The 18,453-nt window shown below is 34.2% G+C and overlaps 1 protein-coding gene across 10 annotated transcripts in view; it reads right to left on the reverse strand.

The window, feature by feature from the left end:
• The window catches only part of ARHGAP29 (Rho GTPase activating protein 29), a 69,009-nt gene that overhangs the window by 24,056 nt on the left and 26,500 nt on the right, over positions 1-18,453 (reverse strand). For 4 of the 10 annotated variants that reach the window (XM_081145998.1, XM_081145993.1, XM_081145995.1 and 1 more), the window contains 10 exons: positions 15,476-15,610; positions 7,218-7,314; positions 6,780-6,852; positions 4,574-4,622; positions 4,010-4,147; positions 3,084-3,148; positions 2,582-2,692; positions 2,405-2,485; positions 1,881-2,069; positions 1,009-1,146 (listed from right to left, as the gene is read on the reverse strand). In XM_081145998.1, coding sequence (XP_081002124.1) covers positions 1,009-1,146; positions 1,881-2,069; positions 2,405-2,485; positions 2,582-2,692; positions 3,084-3,148; positions 4,010-4,147; positions 4,574-4,622; positions 6,780-6,852; positions 7,218-7,314; positions 15,476-15,610 — 1,076 coding nt within the window. The remainder of the gene's footprint in view (positions 1-1,008; positions 1,147-1,880; positions 2,070-2,404; positions 2,486-2,581; positions 2,693-3,083; positions 3,149-4,009; positions 4,148-4,573; positions 4,623-6,779; positions 6,853-7,217; positions 7,315-15,475; positions 15,611-18,453) is intronic. The other 6 variants (XM_081145996.1, XM_081145999.1, XM_081145997.1 and 3 more) reach the window with 2 other exon arrangements.

Raw genomic sequence — 18,453 nt, forward strand, 5'->3', positions numbered from 1 at the left:
AAGTTATCATCATATTTAATAATGAAAGATTAAGTGCTTTCCCTCTAAGATCAAGCATAAGGCAAGGCTATCTTCTCTCACTACTCCTATTCAATAATAAACTGGAAGTCCTAAGTCAGTGCAAACAGAAAAAGAAAGAAAAGGAATACAGGTTGGAAAGGAAGAAATAAAACAGTCCCTGTTTGCAGACAACATGATTTTCTCCATAGAAAACCCTAATGGTTCTACAAAATAGCTCCTACAACTAATAATGAGTTTAGCAAGGTTGCAAGATACCAGATCAGCACACAAAAATTAATTGTATTTCCAAATATTAACAATAAGTGACCAGAATTTAAAATTAAGTAAATGTATGTGTATGTACAGATACATACACATAAATTATGTATGTGTATATATCTCTCTCTATGAATCAATCAATCACATTCACAACATACCCCAAAATAAACAAATATTTACATAGGTTTAAATGTAACACAACATAAAAAAGACATGTTGAAAAGGGGACATCTGTAATACTTTCAACAATAAAGATAAATTTTTTTAAAAAGAGGCCAATGAAAACACTTGAGGACAAGACTTTTTTTTTTTTCAAATTGATCACTGGGCTCAATTTTAATATTTAGTTTATTCAAATTTTGAAAAACAGATCTCATAGTGCTGACATGTTTCAGAGGTCAAATCCATTTTGTCAACCAAGTCAAAATAGACAGTGGCACAAAGGCAATTTCAAAGTCTTAGACATCAATTTTAATTAAACAAATCATCTATTCATGGGGTGGGAGTGGGGGAAACTAGGAAAAAAAAAAGTAACTTAAATCATATACCACTATTAAGAACTGAAAGTAAATTTTCAAACTCTAAATGTTCCATTAACTGCAGAAATTAAATTCCATAAGAATCATGGGATTTAATTTAATCATGACACATCAAGCATCTCTCTCTCCCTTCTGCAGGTAAATACTTTTTTTCCCTTCTTGTCTTCAAAGTACTGAAGAAAGTACTTACAGCTTTAAGGGTAAGATCACACTGGAAAACAAGCTTCCGGAGTTGTGCTAAAATTTCTCTTTTAGTATTTTCTAGATCATTTCGTCTTTCTTCAACATTTGTCACACAAACTTTGTAGAGTTCATTTGCTTCTTCTACCTTCAGGAGTAACACAGAAAAAAAAATAACACTAGACCTGAGAATCTCTATTTTAAAACAAATTCTATTGTAGTAAAGCTCAGTTTAAATAATTGAAAGCCTTTATGTATAAAAATTCTGAAATTTTTGTCTTAAATAGCAAACTTTTAAAGAGAAATAATTTGTTTTGGCCAGTTATTCAAAAGCACTTAACTTTAATGACTAGTCAAATGCGATGTACAATTAGTATATTGTTTGCCTATAAAATAAATGTCCATTCTACTTAGCCCTTTTTACGTACATTTTCCACTTTCTACATAATTTTCTTACAAAATTTATCAAATGATATTTCATAAAGACACAGCTTCAGCCTGGCCTTGTTATCAGGTGTTGGAATTACTACACATATACACTCATAAAGAATCAAGTCAAAAATATTAAACTACTGCCTTCTCTAAGATACTTCTTTCACAAACAAACCAAAGAATTCAAAAGATAAGCAGAAATCTCTTTACTTATAGTGATTCTCAAAGTGTGGATCCCCACCAGGAGCAGCAGCACCTGGGGCCCTGCGACAAACTCAAGCTGCCTGGGGTACACCCACCTAGATCTACTGACTCGGAAACCCTGGGGGTGCGGCCCGGTGGTCTTGTTCAACAAGCCTTCCAGGTGATCCTGATGCACGCTAACGTTAGAGAACCAAAGCTCTAGATTACTGCTAATTTAACCGGCAAAAAGCAACAAAAAATCATTACTTTTTGAAGAGCCTCCTCTTCCAGCCTTCGCTTTTTTTCCAGCTGCTTGTTGAGGTTCTTTCCTGACCCACCACTTGCGTACTGATGCTCCTCTTCTGCACGAAACATGGAAGACTTCGCTTTTTCATACTCATCTTGACGTTGTATGCATAACAATTTTGCCTTTTTAAGAGCAGTCTCTGTTTCAAGCTACACAGAAAAAAAAGAGTATTAAATACAGAATAAGAAAGAAACTCTTAAGTTACAGGTTTCTTTAGCATATTCAGCAAGATAGTTAATACAGCATTTTAGAAAAACTATGGAGTAAGATATGCATTTCCCAGGGTAGTTGCTGCAAGGGTGTCCCCCAAAATGTATATACTACTAAAAGCTGAGAGCTGAACTGATGTTTCTTTCTTTTCAGAATTAACCCATTGGAATTAATAATTATTCAAAGTGTGCATACAGTTTTGGGGACACCCTAATATTGCAGATGATTTGAGATATTCACAAATAGGTAGATAAAACTCCATTAAAATACTAACCATTTTATTTTGTTCCTGTTTCCAAAGTTCTTTCATTTCTTTCCTTTGTTTTTCCATTTCATTTTTCCTCCCAAGTAGAGGCTGTCAAGGGTAATTTTAAAAAAGAAAGAAAAAAGCTGTTTTCTAAAGATATGCTGTTATTTTTTTAAAAGGTGTATTATACATATAAATTTTTACCTGCACAAATTTGTTGGCTTGGAGAGCTGCAATTGTTTGTTGTAAAAGGTGACTGCTCCCTATATCATTAAGAAGAGCATTGGTAAAGAGAGACTGCAGTGGCATAAACTCCTAGAATTTAAAATTGAAAAGTAAATTTTCCAATAGAAATTGCACTAGAGTTCCAAACCCTCCCCCTACTACTCTTCTTCAAAAGGAGAAATTTTAAGCTTAACCCTTTTTTTAAAAGAAAAATAGCTAGTCATAAATATGACTATGGGAAAAATATTGAAAAAAATTAATTATAAAATTAGCAAAATTAGTAGCTAACAAGATAACATTCATATAAAATTGTGAATTTTCTAGGTTTTTTTCATAATGGGTATCCGGGTCAATTTAAAAGGATTTTATTCTGTTAATAAAAAGTTTAGCATTTAAGTTCTTTCCTATATTAACTATAAAATTTTCTGATTTTGCAAGGCACTATCAGGAGTTCATCTAAATAATCTCACTAAACACTTACCTGTAGTCCAAAGTTAGTTCTAGTTGCCTCTGCCAACTTGACAATATTTCTAGTGGACTCCAATTCTGAAAAGGTCAAAGAAAGTATCAGAAGATTATAAAACTTATTTTATCTTCTCCCATGCTCCAAATTTTTTGGTAATTCCCCAATCAAAAAGTGATCACAAATACTGTTCCACATCATGATATGATGCTGTGATTATCAGAGGTGTTTGTCAAAATCAACTGGGAAACTTTCAAAAGACACTTGCTTAGACCTCGCCTCTCTGGGGAATGGGACCTAGGCCTGTACACTGTCCTTCTATAAGACTATTCAGGTGACCCTGAGGGGATTCTCATCAGCTTTGGGTCAATTCTATATTCTTCCAGTTACTGCTATGTGATCTTAGGCAATCTGAGCTCTAACCTTAAGCAAATCACCTATCTTGTTTGTCTCAGCTGTAAAATGGGAATACTAATTCTTGTCTTGCCTACATCCCAGGGTTTTGGTAAGGATTAAATGAGATAATGGATGTAAAAGCATTTTGTCAACCATAAACACTGGGAAAATATTAGCTATTAAGATGTTCCTTCTATGTTTCCACTGCCTTCTGTTCATACATCTGTTGCTGATTTTATCTCCTTTTACCATATTATCTGATTGCATTTCTTTTTACCTACTAAAGTATGACTTCCTTAAAGGCAAACACGGTATACTGTTTGTCTCTGTGTGCCCAGATGTAGTGGTTGCCCTACAGCATGTTCAATAAGTACATTTATTGTAAGAAGAGTCTTTCTTATTTCAAGAGACAATGGACAATGATTTAGTCACTACAATGAACGGCCACTAATTTGGAATCATATTACTCACAATCTGTAGCAAATGAATTGCAAACAATTTAGTTCTTACATTCCAAAGTTAATCAGATGCCCCAAAGGGCTACTTACCCAAGTTAAGCTTTTTTTCAACCCATGACACTATGTTCTTAGTATACTTTGACCATGTTTTAGCATATGACAAAGCCAGTTCTACAGGGTCAGTGTTCTTTAACAGCATGCTGTCTAGCTCTACAGGAGAAAAATTTACTGAAAATAAAAGTATTAAGGTAAGTACACATTAGATATGATCATGTAAATTCTAAACAAAGAAATATTCAAATTCTAAAATGTTCTTCAATGAAGACTGGTTTAAAAAATACAAGTTACAAATTTAGAATTACAGGGTCACAGTTTAAACTTAAAATGTTTCAAATTAAAATTTATTTTCATCTTAATGAGTATTTCTATTATTCATCAAGTTACAAGCACAATATAATTCTTGATCAGTCTCTATCATCACAATATCTTCCCTAGCAGGTTTTTTTCCTTAAGTTTTATATGTAAAACTTGACATATCAGTTTATGTTAAAATAAATATATTAGGTTACTAAGCAAGAAGAGATCCAAAACATTTATCAAAATTCAAAACATTTATTGAATAACTGCAAAAAGCTGGAAAAAGGTTTAAATTACCTTTTTCATTGGATGAGTTCACTGATTCCATAGAAACATTTTCAAAAGACTTACAACATGGAAGAAAACAAATTTAAGATTAGAGCAGAAGGTAACAGATCTTTGTTTCAGAATTTTTTCACTCTAATTTGTTACTGACATAATTCCTGCTAAAGAATTTCAAATATTTAGAACTCAAAAGGCCTGAGAATTCTGTTCAAATGCCAAAACATTTTCTAAGAATTATATAGCTTTTTACAACAGCAGTTCTCAAGGTCCAAGAATGAATAACCTCACTGTTTACTAACAGCGTTAACATTAATGAATCCACTCAAAACATTAAGTTCTGTAGATCTCAAAAATATTAAGAAGTTATAGAAGAAATCTAAATAGATTGCTATCTAAATAGAAGACAAAGACCTATCTCTTCCAGCAATCTTTTACTATTTTATTATATGACAAGTATTTTCCCTGAATGTCTATTGGGGAGTGTAGTGCAGAACTTTCTATGATGATGGAAATGTTCTACATCTGTAATGTACAATAAGGTAGCTAGCTATCAGCTACATGTAGCTATTTCAGCATTTGAAAAGTGGCTAATGTAAATGAGAAGTAAGTTTTTAATTTTATCTAATTTAATTAATTTAAATGAATAGAGCTACATGTGGCAAGAGGATGCCTTATTGGACAGTGCAGGAAAACATTATCCACCAAAATTGTGAGATCACAAACAAATTTGATCTGTTTAGTTGGGCAATATAGAATATGCAGGGATTCGATGCAAAAGGGACCAAAGGACCTGGGATTAAAATCCAGGTCTATCACATATTAGCTGTATGACACTGGGCTACATATTTAATTTAAGCTCACTTAATTTTAGTTTGCCCATCTGTAAAATGGGATAAGAACACTACTTTCATAAGGCTATTTTAAGGACTGAGATGATATAGGCTTCGCACAGTATATAACACATAATAAGCACTATTAAATAAATGGAAACTATTATTTTTAAAGATATTTTTCAAACTCTTCATCAAACAAAGTAATTTTATTTTAATTATTAGTATTGTATCATCATGGATTTTATTTCAATTTCAAGGAATTAAAAACTGCAAAAAGGAAAACAATGTACAAAGGAAAAAAAGCCAAAAGTATTTCCTATTAAAAATTAGTATAATTTGTATGCGTAACAGAGGCACAGGAACAGGAATTATGATTCACACTGAAAAGTTAAAATGTTCAGAGCCTTGTCACACAGATATAATTTTTATTACATCTTCTGAACTAGTAGCACGTTTGAAAGATAATAATGAAGAAAGATAGCAAAATATTCAAAGATCTTAAAATTGTTCACCATCCTGATGTGGTTTATACACTATCCTCCTTGATTCATCAATGGATGACTTCAGAAATAGTCAAGTTTCTTTTCTCAATATTGTAGCACATACAACAAATGCCTTAGTCATTCATATGTTGTGTATCATTTTAAGAAAGACCTGAAACTTTTATATTATTTTGATATACAAGTATTTAACACATTTCCAAATATTTGTTGAAATCCTTTTTGGATTTGATCGTCCTTAACAGCAAATGATCAACATATGTTCCTAATGCAGTTTGTTTAAATATTTTGCATTTGGTGGGTGGGGAAATTATTTAAATAAGAATACTACTACTATAAATCTTTAAAGCAATATTCTACATACATTCCTCTATGTCCTATTATTTCACAGCAATTTTTCTTCCACTTGGGAATCAGAACCCAATCCTCTGACATACTTATAGGGATGCTCCTAGGGAGACTTAAGACCTATAGGTCTGTTAACAAGTCTTTCATGATAACAAACTGTAGGATTTGTGAGATTAACACTTCTTTACTTCTTGCATTATTTTTCTAAGATTCCACCAGTCTTTAAGATCTAAGACAATGTCAAGAGGGAAAAATAGATAAGAATTGCTTACTAAAATTTTGGACCATATGACATAGATTCATTACATAAGACACTAAAATTATCAGATATGTTCTTTTAAATGACAGTTCTACTTAAAAAGTACAATTACTTTTTTGCTCTAGAAATTGACTATAAATTATATTTAATATAAACTGATGTGTTTTTCCTGCAAAGATAAAAAACTATGAAAGAGTGATGCTGAGATTAAGATTAGAAAATTACTGAAATATTAAGTTAAAAATATTAAAGTCTGCTTTCACACAAACTTGGCCTACCTTACTTTCCTGAGAAACAGGTAGTCGAAATAATGAATCATTGCCTACATCTCCCATAAGGAAGTTTGTCAGGCTATTGAAAAAGGTTAAAAAAAAAAGAGAAACAAATAAAAAGACAAGTCATTACACTGCTCTGTCACAGAATTTACATTCAACATGTCATCCAGAATACATTTTTTTCAATAAGACCCTAAGAAATAAATTCCTAGAACTCTATTCACATAAACCACACAGTCACTTGCAAATGAATGATGCTTCTAAACAACTCTAAAGGCATCCTTCAAATACAGAAATAAAACAACACAGTATATAGCTTTTCCAATGTGATATTTTATATCGGTTAACACTTTACTTAACATGCATTTACTGAATTACGTGACATAATTCTCACTGAGATACCTAGGCCCAAAATTCTTTAAATGACAGTCCTCTACTTACATATTCCCAAAGGTAAAGGCCAAGGTTTCAATGGAAGAAAACACTTCTCTGAAGAGGTCATTTTTGTTTTCTTCATTAACATCTGTGAAGTTCACAGCTATAGGTAGAGGTTGATTAAAGTCAATGAGGGAGAAAATATTTTAAACTAGATTTATATAAAGTCATTTAATCCCTTAAAAATTCACTATTACTCATAGAAGCATTAGACAATTCAGAAAATGAACAGCATAATACACAAAATGAACATGATGTTCAAGTTCTTCATTTTTTAAAAAATCACACAGAAGAATCAGCTTACATAAAAGTAGCTGGCATTCCAAACTGACTACTCCATGCATTATATATAACTTGACACATCTAAGAAGTGACTCAATGTGAAATCAATCAGTCTTGGAGTCCCAGAGTCCATGTTACACCAGACCTCTCTCATTAAGAGTGCTCTGTGCTCTTTTCTCTTGCTTATTGCTTTATGGCATTTTTAAAAAACAGCTAAACACACTGTGGCTTACTTAAGTCAACATGAAGTACATTTTTCACTGTGAATTACCAATAACAAATCATATATACACTTGACATAGCATAAAACCTATACACAAAGCATATCATATAAAAAATACCCAATGTTTTAGAAAATGTAAATTCCTACTTATTTACAGCCTTCTTTCTTACAGGCGTTTGGGCTCTGAGGTCCATGTACAGCTGTCTTTTGCTTATCAGAGGGATATTCTAACACTTTGCATTGTTAAAGCAAACTGTGAAACATAACTGAAAAATGTTTCTTCTTATAATTTCTCTGTGTGCACCTTTGCTAAAAATCCAGATACAATTTATCAGAACAAAACCTGAAGGGGGAATTATCCATTTTTAAAAAGTAACTCATTCTACTCAGGTTGAGCTTAAGAAGCAACTGAAGCAACTGGGTTCCTGTATCCTACCTTCCCTAGGATCCTTGCCACCAAAGGGAAGGTAGAGAAACCAGCTGGAGACGAAGGCACTTCTTTGCCTTAAAACAGAGTTGTTCTGAAACTTGGCTGCATATTAGAATTACCTGGGGAGTTTTAAAACCAAAGTCTGGGTCCCACCACCAAAGGTGCAGATTTCATAGGTCTGGGTGAAGCACAGATATATATTAAAGTTCCCCAGGTGATTCTAGCGTGTAACTAGGGTTGAAAATGCTTGCGGGAAAGAAGGATCCCTAAGCAGGAATGAATTAAACCCTAAGCCTGCAAACCTCATGAAATTATAACCAAGATTTTACACATATAAGCCTCTGTAGATAGGTGGGGCTAAGGTCCCTATCTTTCATCAGATTCTTCTACGTATTCCCAATACAAACAAAAGGAAAAACCTAAGAACCATCATAATTAATTTTTAAAACATTTTTGGACTTCTGCTCTGGCCAAGATGGAAAAACAGGCATATACTTCTATCTGCAACAACTAAAAGAAACCCATAACAAAATATATGAGACAGAGGTTTTCAAGACACTGGCTATCAGGCAACAAAGGACAAGAACTCTGAACGACAAGAAACAAATGTGGTAAGCTTTATAACTGCCCGGCTTACTGCCCAACATCACACAAAGTAGCCTTCTGAGCAACAGGAAACTACCGAGGATAAAGAAGGTCATTTTATAGTAAAGAAGTCAATTTATGGAAAGGACATAATCCTATGCATGCATGCACCCAATAAAAACTTCAAAATGGATGAAGCAAAAACTAATAGAACTACAATGGGAAGTAGACAAATTCACAGTAATGCCAGAGATTTCAATAACCCTCTCAATAACTGACAGAAAACGTAGATAGAAAATCAGTATGAATATGGAAGACTTTGACAATACCACCTGCCACCTCGACCAGATGGATAATTATAGAATGCTCTAATAACAACAAAATACATTCTTTTCAAGGTCACAGTGAATATTTACCATATTACTGGCCATAAAACACATCTCAATGGGTTTAAAAAGATTCAAATCAGGCGAAATATGTTCTGTGACTAGATGGAATAAATTAAACAGAAAGATCTCTGGAAAAATCCCTAAATATTAGAAAACTAAGTAACATACTTCTAAATAACTCATGGAACAAAGAAAAAAGGAAAGTAGAAAGTATTTTGCACAGAATGAAAATTAAACACAACTTATCAAAATTGGTGACAGGGATACTCAGGGAGGCACAGAGGGGAGGGATTGAAAAAGAACATACATTATCTGGATTGTGATAGTTTCACAAGAGCATGCATGTCAAAACTGATGAAACGGTACCCTTTAAATAGTGCAGTTTACTGTATGTCAATTGTACCTCAATAAAGTTGTTTCTAAAACCTCATTGGAAAATAGACTTTAAATAGTAATTTATAACGTACCATGAGCAAAAACGTAAAGCCTACTCATATTTCCAAACTTTAACTTGTTAAATACTTTTTAACACTATCCAAAATCCTATAATTACTCTTTACTTTCCTATAAATATACTTTTTCAGATATACTAAATGTGATTGGGGGGTTAAAAAAATAATTTTTAGTGAACAGACAATTATCTGAACCATTTTCCTCCCTTATCTTCATCCCCACCTGAACGAGATACAGCCATCTAATGAAAATTCCTATTACTGCCCTTGCCTCCATTTCAAAACAGCCCTGTATTTCTAATATCCTTTCTCTTTTTGGCTCCTCCTCAGTGTTTCAAAAAAAAAAAAAGTCTTTGGCTCCTTTCCAATAATAAACTTCCCACTCTCTTGCATTCTCCAAAACCTTTTACCACCATCACTCCTCTCTCATAGCTTCACTTGACATGTTTTTTCATATGCTACTGACATACACAAATCTTTCCTATGTGAAAAAAAATTTTCATTTTACCATATTTCTTCTTAAAGCTACCACCCAATCTAACATAACATTTCTTTACTGCCAAGCCTCTATAAATAGGTCATGATTGAATTCACCAATTTGGCTTTTCATCCAGTTTAATGATTATCATGGGTTAGAAAACCTTTTCTGTACAGAGCTAGATAATAAATATTTTAGACTTTTCAGACCATGTGGTCTGTTGCAACTATTCAACTCTGCCTCAAGGAGCCAAACTTAAACAAATGAGATACAATGATACACAAACAAATAAGAGTGGCTGTGTTCTAATAAAACTATTCACAACAACAGGCAGCAGGCCAGAGTTAGCCCACTGGTAGTAGTTGGCTACTTGGGTACTGGATGGGTTCTGAAGCCAGTCTGCCTAGATTAAATCCTAACGCTGTCTCTTACTTGGTTAAGTAACTTAATTGCTCTGTGCCTCAATTTCCTCATTTATAAAATGAAAATGTACTTTGAGAACTGTTGTAAAGATTGAATGAACTTAGAACAGAGCCTGTTACACCGAAAATGTTCAATACATGTTAGTTAATATTTTCACTCAATACCACTGAACAACACAGTCAACAATAATCCCCTACTAGTCAAACTTAGTGGCCTTTTGTATTCTAAATTTTCATCCCACTTGACCATTCTGCAATGCTCAAAAACTCTACCACTTAATATGTACACAACCTTGGGCAAACTTCTCTAGGCTTCAGCTTCATTAGCTGCAAAACAGGAGGTGATGAAACAATAGTATTGACCTCAAAAATTTGCTGCGAGGATTAATGGGATAATCCATGAAAAGAGCTTAACAGTTTCTGGCATAGAGTAAGTACATCCTCAATAATGTGAGCTATTATTACTACAAATTTTAAACACTTCCTTCCACCTTGAAGTATTCTGCTTTCTTAGAAGCAATGTGTTATAGTAATTAGAAGGCTTCAGAGTTTCAGATCTGAGTTCAAATCTGGCCTCTACCACTTCCTGTGTCACTCTGGATACATTACCCAACTTGTTATTGAAAGGAACAACTGAGAAAATAAATGTAAAGCATCTAGAGTACAGTGCTTGGTAATTAGTAAACATAAGCATACTCATGTTCTATATCTATCTAGATAATCTGCACTTCATACAGTTGTTCCTACCCAGCCTGAATTTCTCACCTTGGCCTTCTTCTTTCTCTGTACATTATCCCCACAGAACCTCGTTCACTTGCACACCTTTAAGGGAATGAATTCTTAAACTATTTGTCTAGTTTTAACCTCTGAGCTTCAGACCCACCTTTCCAATGGTCTGTTTCATATATTCTTCCCCCTACTTCCCAGTCTTTACCCATCAGCATTGCAATCTCAAGATGTACTTTATCTTCCTTTCTGTTCTGCCCCTCAAACCTACTCTTTTCCATACATGCCTTAGTTCATTAGCTTAGCTTTCAAAATGCCTCTAAAATAGTTTCTTCTCCTTTCCATCCCCACTGCCAAGACTTAGTTCAAAAGGCCACACTGTACCCCTAGTCTGAACTATTTAACAACTTGTTCACTGGTGTCTCTGTCTCTACTCTTGCTCCACTCATAGTCCTTTTTCAAAATCTCATCAAAATTTTGCTCCAGGTTCAAATAATTTTCTCCCTTGGATTCCCTATTAAGTCTCAACAATAAGCACTAAGACTTACATTGACTATGTCTTTAAGAAATCACATAAACATCTTTCATACATACAACCTATAAGAATAGCAGCTTTCAAACTTTTTTAACCACACCTTCATTAAGAAATACAGTTTAACATGATGACCTAGTATATCATACCATACACACATAATAGTGATCAGTTATATAACACCTATAAAGTTTTTGAAACATCCTTAAGTTTTATTCAATGAGTGTTGCATTCTGATTTTCCTTTTCTATTCTCTTTCATACTTTAAAAATGCTGGTCATGGTCCACTAACTTGATGTCATAAAACAGGTTTGAAGTTTGAAAACCACTGAATTAAAAGATATAATGGAAGAAAAAATTCACCACTTGCATGGGGGGATGCTTGAGAGGGCGGAAAAGCTGAAAGAGTCACAAAATGAAAACTTAAAAGTTGTTTCTAAAACATAAAAGACATCTTGAAATGAAATGCATACTATATTCTCATACAGAAATGCTAAGTACATAAATTCTCCTTAATTCATAAAATTAACTCAAATAACTCTCAAAATACCAAGATATTTTTTGGAACTAGACAAGCCAATTCAAATATCTTCATGGAAAAATAAATCTGGAAAGGGGAGCTACCCTTATTAGATACTAAAACATTCTGTGGAACTACGATAGAGACAGTGTGCTATCGGCACATGAGTAAGCAAATCAATGGGACACCAAAAGGACCAGAAATAGATATAAAAATATGTGAAAACCTAGTGTATGTATGATAAAGATGACATAACAAATCAGTAGGAAAAGATGAATTATTTGATAAATTAGCTAGACAAGGAAATACTCTAGAACATATCAAAGACTTATTTAATAAATGACACCATAAAAACATTAGAAGAAAAAACACTGGAGAATGCTATTATAATCTCAAAACAGAGATATCCTTTCTAATTCCTAAAACCAAAAAACATACAAGAGATTGATAAATGTAAATGTAAAAAATTAAAAAAAAAAGCAAATGGAAAGATAAACTAAAGAAAATCTTCAACTTATATCAAAGATTAGGACTAATTTTCACTTACAGAGACTTCATACAGATCAATACTAAAAAAAAAAGACCAACCATCAGGAAAAAAATGGATAAAGGGTCAATTCACATAAAAGGATGTAAAAATGGCTCTGAAACATATAAAAAGATACTTAACTGCACTCAAAATGAGAAAAAAATGCAAATCAAATCTACACTGAGGTACCAATTTTACTATAACTGGGTATTCAAAGATTGGATAACAAAGCTTTATAACCAGCTCTTCTTGCAAAGGTGCAGAAAATCAACCTTTTCAGCACTGCTATCAGAAGGGGAAATCTCTATAGAGGGCATCAGGCAATACCCAAAATATGAATGCACACACTCTCTGATCCAGTAACTACCCATCTAGGAATTTACATAGGTATCATTGAAGCATTGTTTGTAACAAAAAAAAAAAAACTGGAAACAATTCAAACATCTATTAGTAGTGAATTGGTAAAATAAATTATAGTATATAAATATAATGGATTATACCATGCAGCTTTGGAAAAAGAAAACAAATAACAACAAGAGGAGGAGGACGCCCTTTATGTACAGATAACTCAGAACAATAAGCAAGGAGCAGAATGCTATCACTTGTACAAAAAGGATGATAAAAAGAGAACATCTTGTAGTGCTGACATACACATACGCAAGTATTTTCATTTGAGGTGTCAGCGATATTTTTAGACGACCTCAAGAATAAAAGTGTGTGTATGTGGGGGGGAGGGTGTTGGGGGTATTTAAAAACAAACTTACATCAAAGAAAATGTAATTTTTTGAAGTTTTCTAGTCTCCAGTCTCATGTAATCCTACTGAACCAGAATAAGTTTCCCAACAAAGTAACCTTTTAAATTTCATCCAACACAAAAGTAAAATCCTAACAATAATCCCAAGGGTAAAGACAGTCATAGTGGGAAATAATATTCAAAAGACTGCTTTTCCTCAAAAAAAAAAAAAAAATCTTCAAGACAGCTGAGAGGCCATTTTCTTCAAGTCTGTTTCTGGAATGTGGACACCAGCTACGCACAGGCACACTCCTTCCCCAGGACATCCTGACTGTACACAATAGCTACTGACAACAATTGAATGAACTGTGGTTGCTATTTCCAAGCATGGAAATTTTACTATCTATAGACACAAATTTCCCTATCTAAGTTAAGTTAAATGGCACTTATAAACAGTCTATTTAAAAACAAATTTGGTTACTAAGCAAATTTTAAAAAGTCACAAGAGAAGTTTTCATTTACTTTCTTTTCAGTGCTTGAAATACAGAAAAAGAGAACCACACAAGATAAGTCTATGTAAAAAGTAGAGGAGGCAGTTCTTAAGTACATAGACTATGTTTTATTAAAAATGATTTTTTTGCTCTTCCTGCCTCATCTCTTGACAGTTGCCATTTGCCCTCGCTAGATATGTGTTCACCAATTATATATCATGTTCCTCAACATCCAGAGTTCTTATACAAGCGCCCTCTGTCACAGGCTCCAACACTGCCCTCTAGCCCAGTATTAACCTACTTGACCTTTGAGGCGCAGGACAGGTAATTATGTTCCACAATGAAGCCTAGCCTTTCCTTTCTTTATTCAACCCATGGGGAGTTGCTTTTTATAGTTACATTACTTAAAATCACATTACGTATCAGTGACATTTAACATTGAAAAGCACTCCTTAGACCCTTGCACTTTTAAATTTCATTACATCTTTCTCCAGATCATCTCCTTACATCTTAAGGTGTTTCTCTGGTTTCTCTATCTTCTGTCTCTGGGATCTCAAACTCAGTCCTCTATTTACTCTGCACACCGAGTCAGTGTCTTCCTCTCCCATCTCCATTTACACATCAACAACTCTCAAGTCCACATCTTCAATTCCAAGCTCCAACTTAACCCCTAATATTCAACCTGTGGTATGTTTCATCAAATCAATATCCATCCCCTCTTCTGTAACAACCATATTCCACTTTTGCCACATCCCAGCTTCTGCCTTAGATCAGGCTGCCAACCCTCCTCTGGCTCATTATTTCTAACCATTTCCTAAATGAGCTCTGTGCCACCAGTTTCATTTCTTCCCCAATACTCCGTTTGCCCTCAATCCTTCTTATATACTGCAGCCCAGATTCTACTACTTTGGGGCAGCAAGTCATTTAATCAGAGGATAATGTCCCAATTCTTGATTCTTTTAGCACGTTTTTCACACACACACACACACACACACACACACACACACACACACACGATAAACTTACTATACAATTTTAGTTTCATTTTTCACACTTTAAGTAGTGTTCCAATTAAGTGTTCTTTTTCTCCATTTGGTTCCCTAGTTTAAGTTGAGTCACTATAACTTTTCTAGCACCAACTGTCCTCACACGGCAAAGACTTTTTGTACACTAATAGCCTACTTCAAAAGAGCATGGACACTTTAAAAACTCAAACATCTTAAACATCAGTTGTTTAGTTTACTTCAGTTAGTATTTTTAGTGTGTTTTCTGCCAAATAAAGTCTTAATTTTTAAGAGGAAGAGTTTTAGGTATGACAGTGGGAATATTAAATATTGAAATACATATAGCCTCTATTAATATATATCATACAAATGCCACGAGAGGAGATTGCTCTATTGTGGTTATGAATGAAAATGTATCATTTGGATCTTTTCTGCCCTCACCAACCCACTTTAATACACCTTTCTTACCTTTCACTTTTGCAGTAAGCATTTCTGCAGCATTTTGAAGATCAACAGAATTGAGGTTCTGATGTTTATTCATTACAGACTTTAAAACACGGAGAAGTTCATCCAGACGTATGTGAATGACTTCTTTAAAGCAGTCTTTAAAAAAGAAAAAAAAAAAATTAAATTTTATTCCAAAACCAAGTTTCAGGAATCTAAAGTATGAACCACCATTCTGAAGCATATGTCAAGTAGAAGCATTGGCTCCACAATTTTTGCCTACTAATATTTTTACTTCTATTCTCACCACTGCAATTATATTCAATTTATATATATGTATAGCCTTCAAAAAAACTTTAATCATCTTAATTCATTAATGATTTCAATGCTCTGACAGTAATGGTCAATTTGGCACTACCTTTTTTAGTTTTCTCTCTCTAAATATGCTCTCCAGATTTCCCTTAAGGAAACTTTATAAGGTACGTTTTTCCTGTCTTAGTGTTTTTATTCTAATATGCTTTTTAATACATAACAGAGTAAAGCCTTACAATGTCTGATATATTAACCAATAGTCAAGAACATATAATTTTTCATTCAAACCAGAATACTCTAGCCAGTGAAAACTGGGGTGCTACTCATAATCATGACAGCACTTACAGGCATATTCCTGGGTCACTATCCCAGGGAAACCAAAATGTAAAATCACCCTATAACCTTTAAAACCCCTGAAATAATCCTCAGAAGTTTCAAAAGACAATCACATTAAATACAATACTCCGAAGTAATTTTCCTTTCCATAACCTTACAGAGCACTAGGGTTTTATAATAGTTAACATTAAGTGCTTCCTATGTGCTAGGCACTGTTAAAAGGACTTAAACAATATCATCTCATTTAACTTTCACACTGATACTAACAGGCAGATGATTTCAAAATCTTTATTGTAACAGATGAGAAAATTGAGGCACACCTAAGTTCACCAAGTTACTAAACTATGAAACCAGAATTTAAATCATAGAGTGTAATTCTAGAAGCCACACTTTTAAAAATATATTTTTTTATTGATTTTTAGGGACAGAGAAAGAAACATGGGTTGGTGCCTCCTAGGGCCCCCTACCGGGGGTCCAGCCTACAACCCAGCCATGCGCCCTGACCAGGCATTGAATCGGCAACCTTTAGATGGACGGGAGGACGCTCAACCAAATTAGCCACACGGGCCAGGGCCAGAAGCCACACTCTCAATGTTATATACTGCTTCCCTACTGAAATAATTGAAAAAAACATTTAAAATAGTATCATATTATAATTATACAATTAATTTTTAGAGAAATGTTAAAAGATAATCACTAGAAAAACTGGGTATAGGATAAAAAACAAAAACAAGAAATTCTACTATCATCCATCAAATATTCCAGTCACTAACAGCATTATCAAGATCATGCACCAAAGGGTCTTGGGTTCAATTCCTGGTCAAGGGCACATACCTAAGTTGCAGGTTCGATCCGCTGCCCTGGTTGTGGCACGCGCAGGAGGCAACCAATACATGTCTCTCTTTCACATTGATGTTTCTCTCTCTCTCTCTCTCTCTCTCTCTCTCTCTCTTTCTCTTCCTACCCCCATCCCCTCCACTCTTTCTAAAAATCAATGGCAAAAATATCCTCAGGTGAGGATTAACCAAAAAACAAAGGAAAGAGAACTATGTAGGATAAGAAGAGCAGGCAAGGCTGGGAGCTGCATATATCAGGGTGAAGAGTATTCTAAGAAGAGGCATAGAAAAATAGTTCAGGTAGTGATGGAAGCAGAGAGAATAGTGTCTTCAAGAGAAAATCTGACTAATTCAACCAATAAATTCTGATAGGAAAAAAAATACAAGGGATCAGGTGCTGGCCTAAGTAGCCTTGGAAATAAATAGTCTACAAAACTAAGGGCAAATAAAATGCACATAAAATCTGTACTCTATCTGATAAAGTATTTTCAATGAAGATTCAGGTTAGCAATTATAATACTGCTATACATGTATACTGGAACTAAACAACTGAGTTAGAAGCCAGGCATCTCACTGTCGGAGTGAAAATGTACAATTAAGCGGGGGAGGAGGCTATAATGATGCATGTGGTGAGGGATTAGAGGTGGGTACTTGAGTAAGAATTCATGTTTAGCTTAATATAGATATACGTGGCTACATATAGAAATATTTGTAGATATACGTTAGTATATAGGTTAGTATACACATATTTCTTTGCTCTGTCAGCTTAGAGGGCCTAAAAGAAGTGGCACTCCAGTAACAAGGAACACACCTAACACCCTGATCTTAGTTTCTAATACCATTCTCCAATAAAAGGAACCAGGACTCTTTAGAGAAATGGCTGAATCCAGGACTGGGGCAGGAAATACAGAAGATGAGTTAGGAGTATCTTGTAGTACCGGAAAGTAAGAGCTTGAAAGAAACAACCCCTCATATTAAAGAGGTATGCCAAGAGTGCACAGGAGTCAACTGAAAGAGCTCCCAATGTCCAAAGGTAGAACAATTTGAGCTACAAATAAATAAAGTAGTACTACATTATAACCCAAAGTATAAAGTAAATATCCATGAGTCCATACTGATACAAATAAATGACTGAATAAAAGTAAGTGAAAGAGAAGAAATCATCTCTTGTATAGAAGAGTTCTTAATAATTGATAGAGATACTTTGTCCTCAAGAAGGTGAAGCATGTGCATAGTGACTTCTTTCCAAAAAGTATGGAAAGGAAGGCAAAAAGAGTAACTTTACAGTAGCCCAGCCGGGCATGGCTCAGCAGTTGAGCATCGACCTAGGATCCAGGCAATCGTGGTTTGATTCCTGGTCAGGGCACATGCCCGGGTTGCAGGCTTAACTCCCAGTCATGGGGTGTGCAGGAGGCAGATGATCAATGAGGACTCTCTCATCATTGATGTTTCTATCTCTCTCTCTCTCCCTCTCCTTTCCTCTCTCTGAAATCAATAAAGATATATTTTAAAAAAGAA

This window comes from Miniopterus schreibersii (genome assembly GCF_964146895.1).
Source record: "Miniopterus schreibersii genome assembly, chromosome: 8".
Classification (NCBI taxonomy): domain Eukaryota; kingdom Metazoa; phylum Chordata; class Mammalia; order Chiroptera; family Miniopteridae; genus Miniopterus; species Miniopterus schreibersii.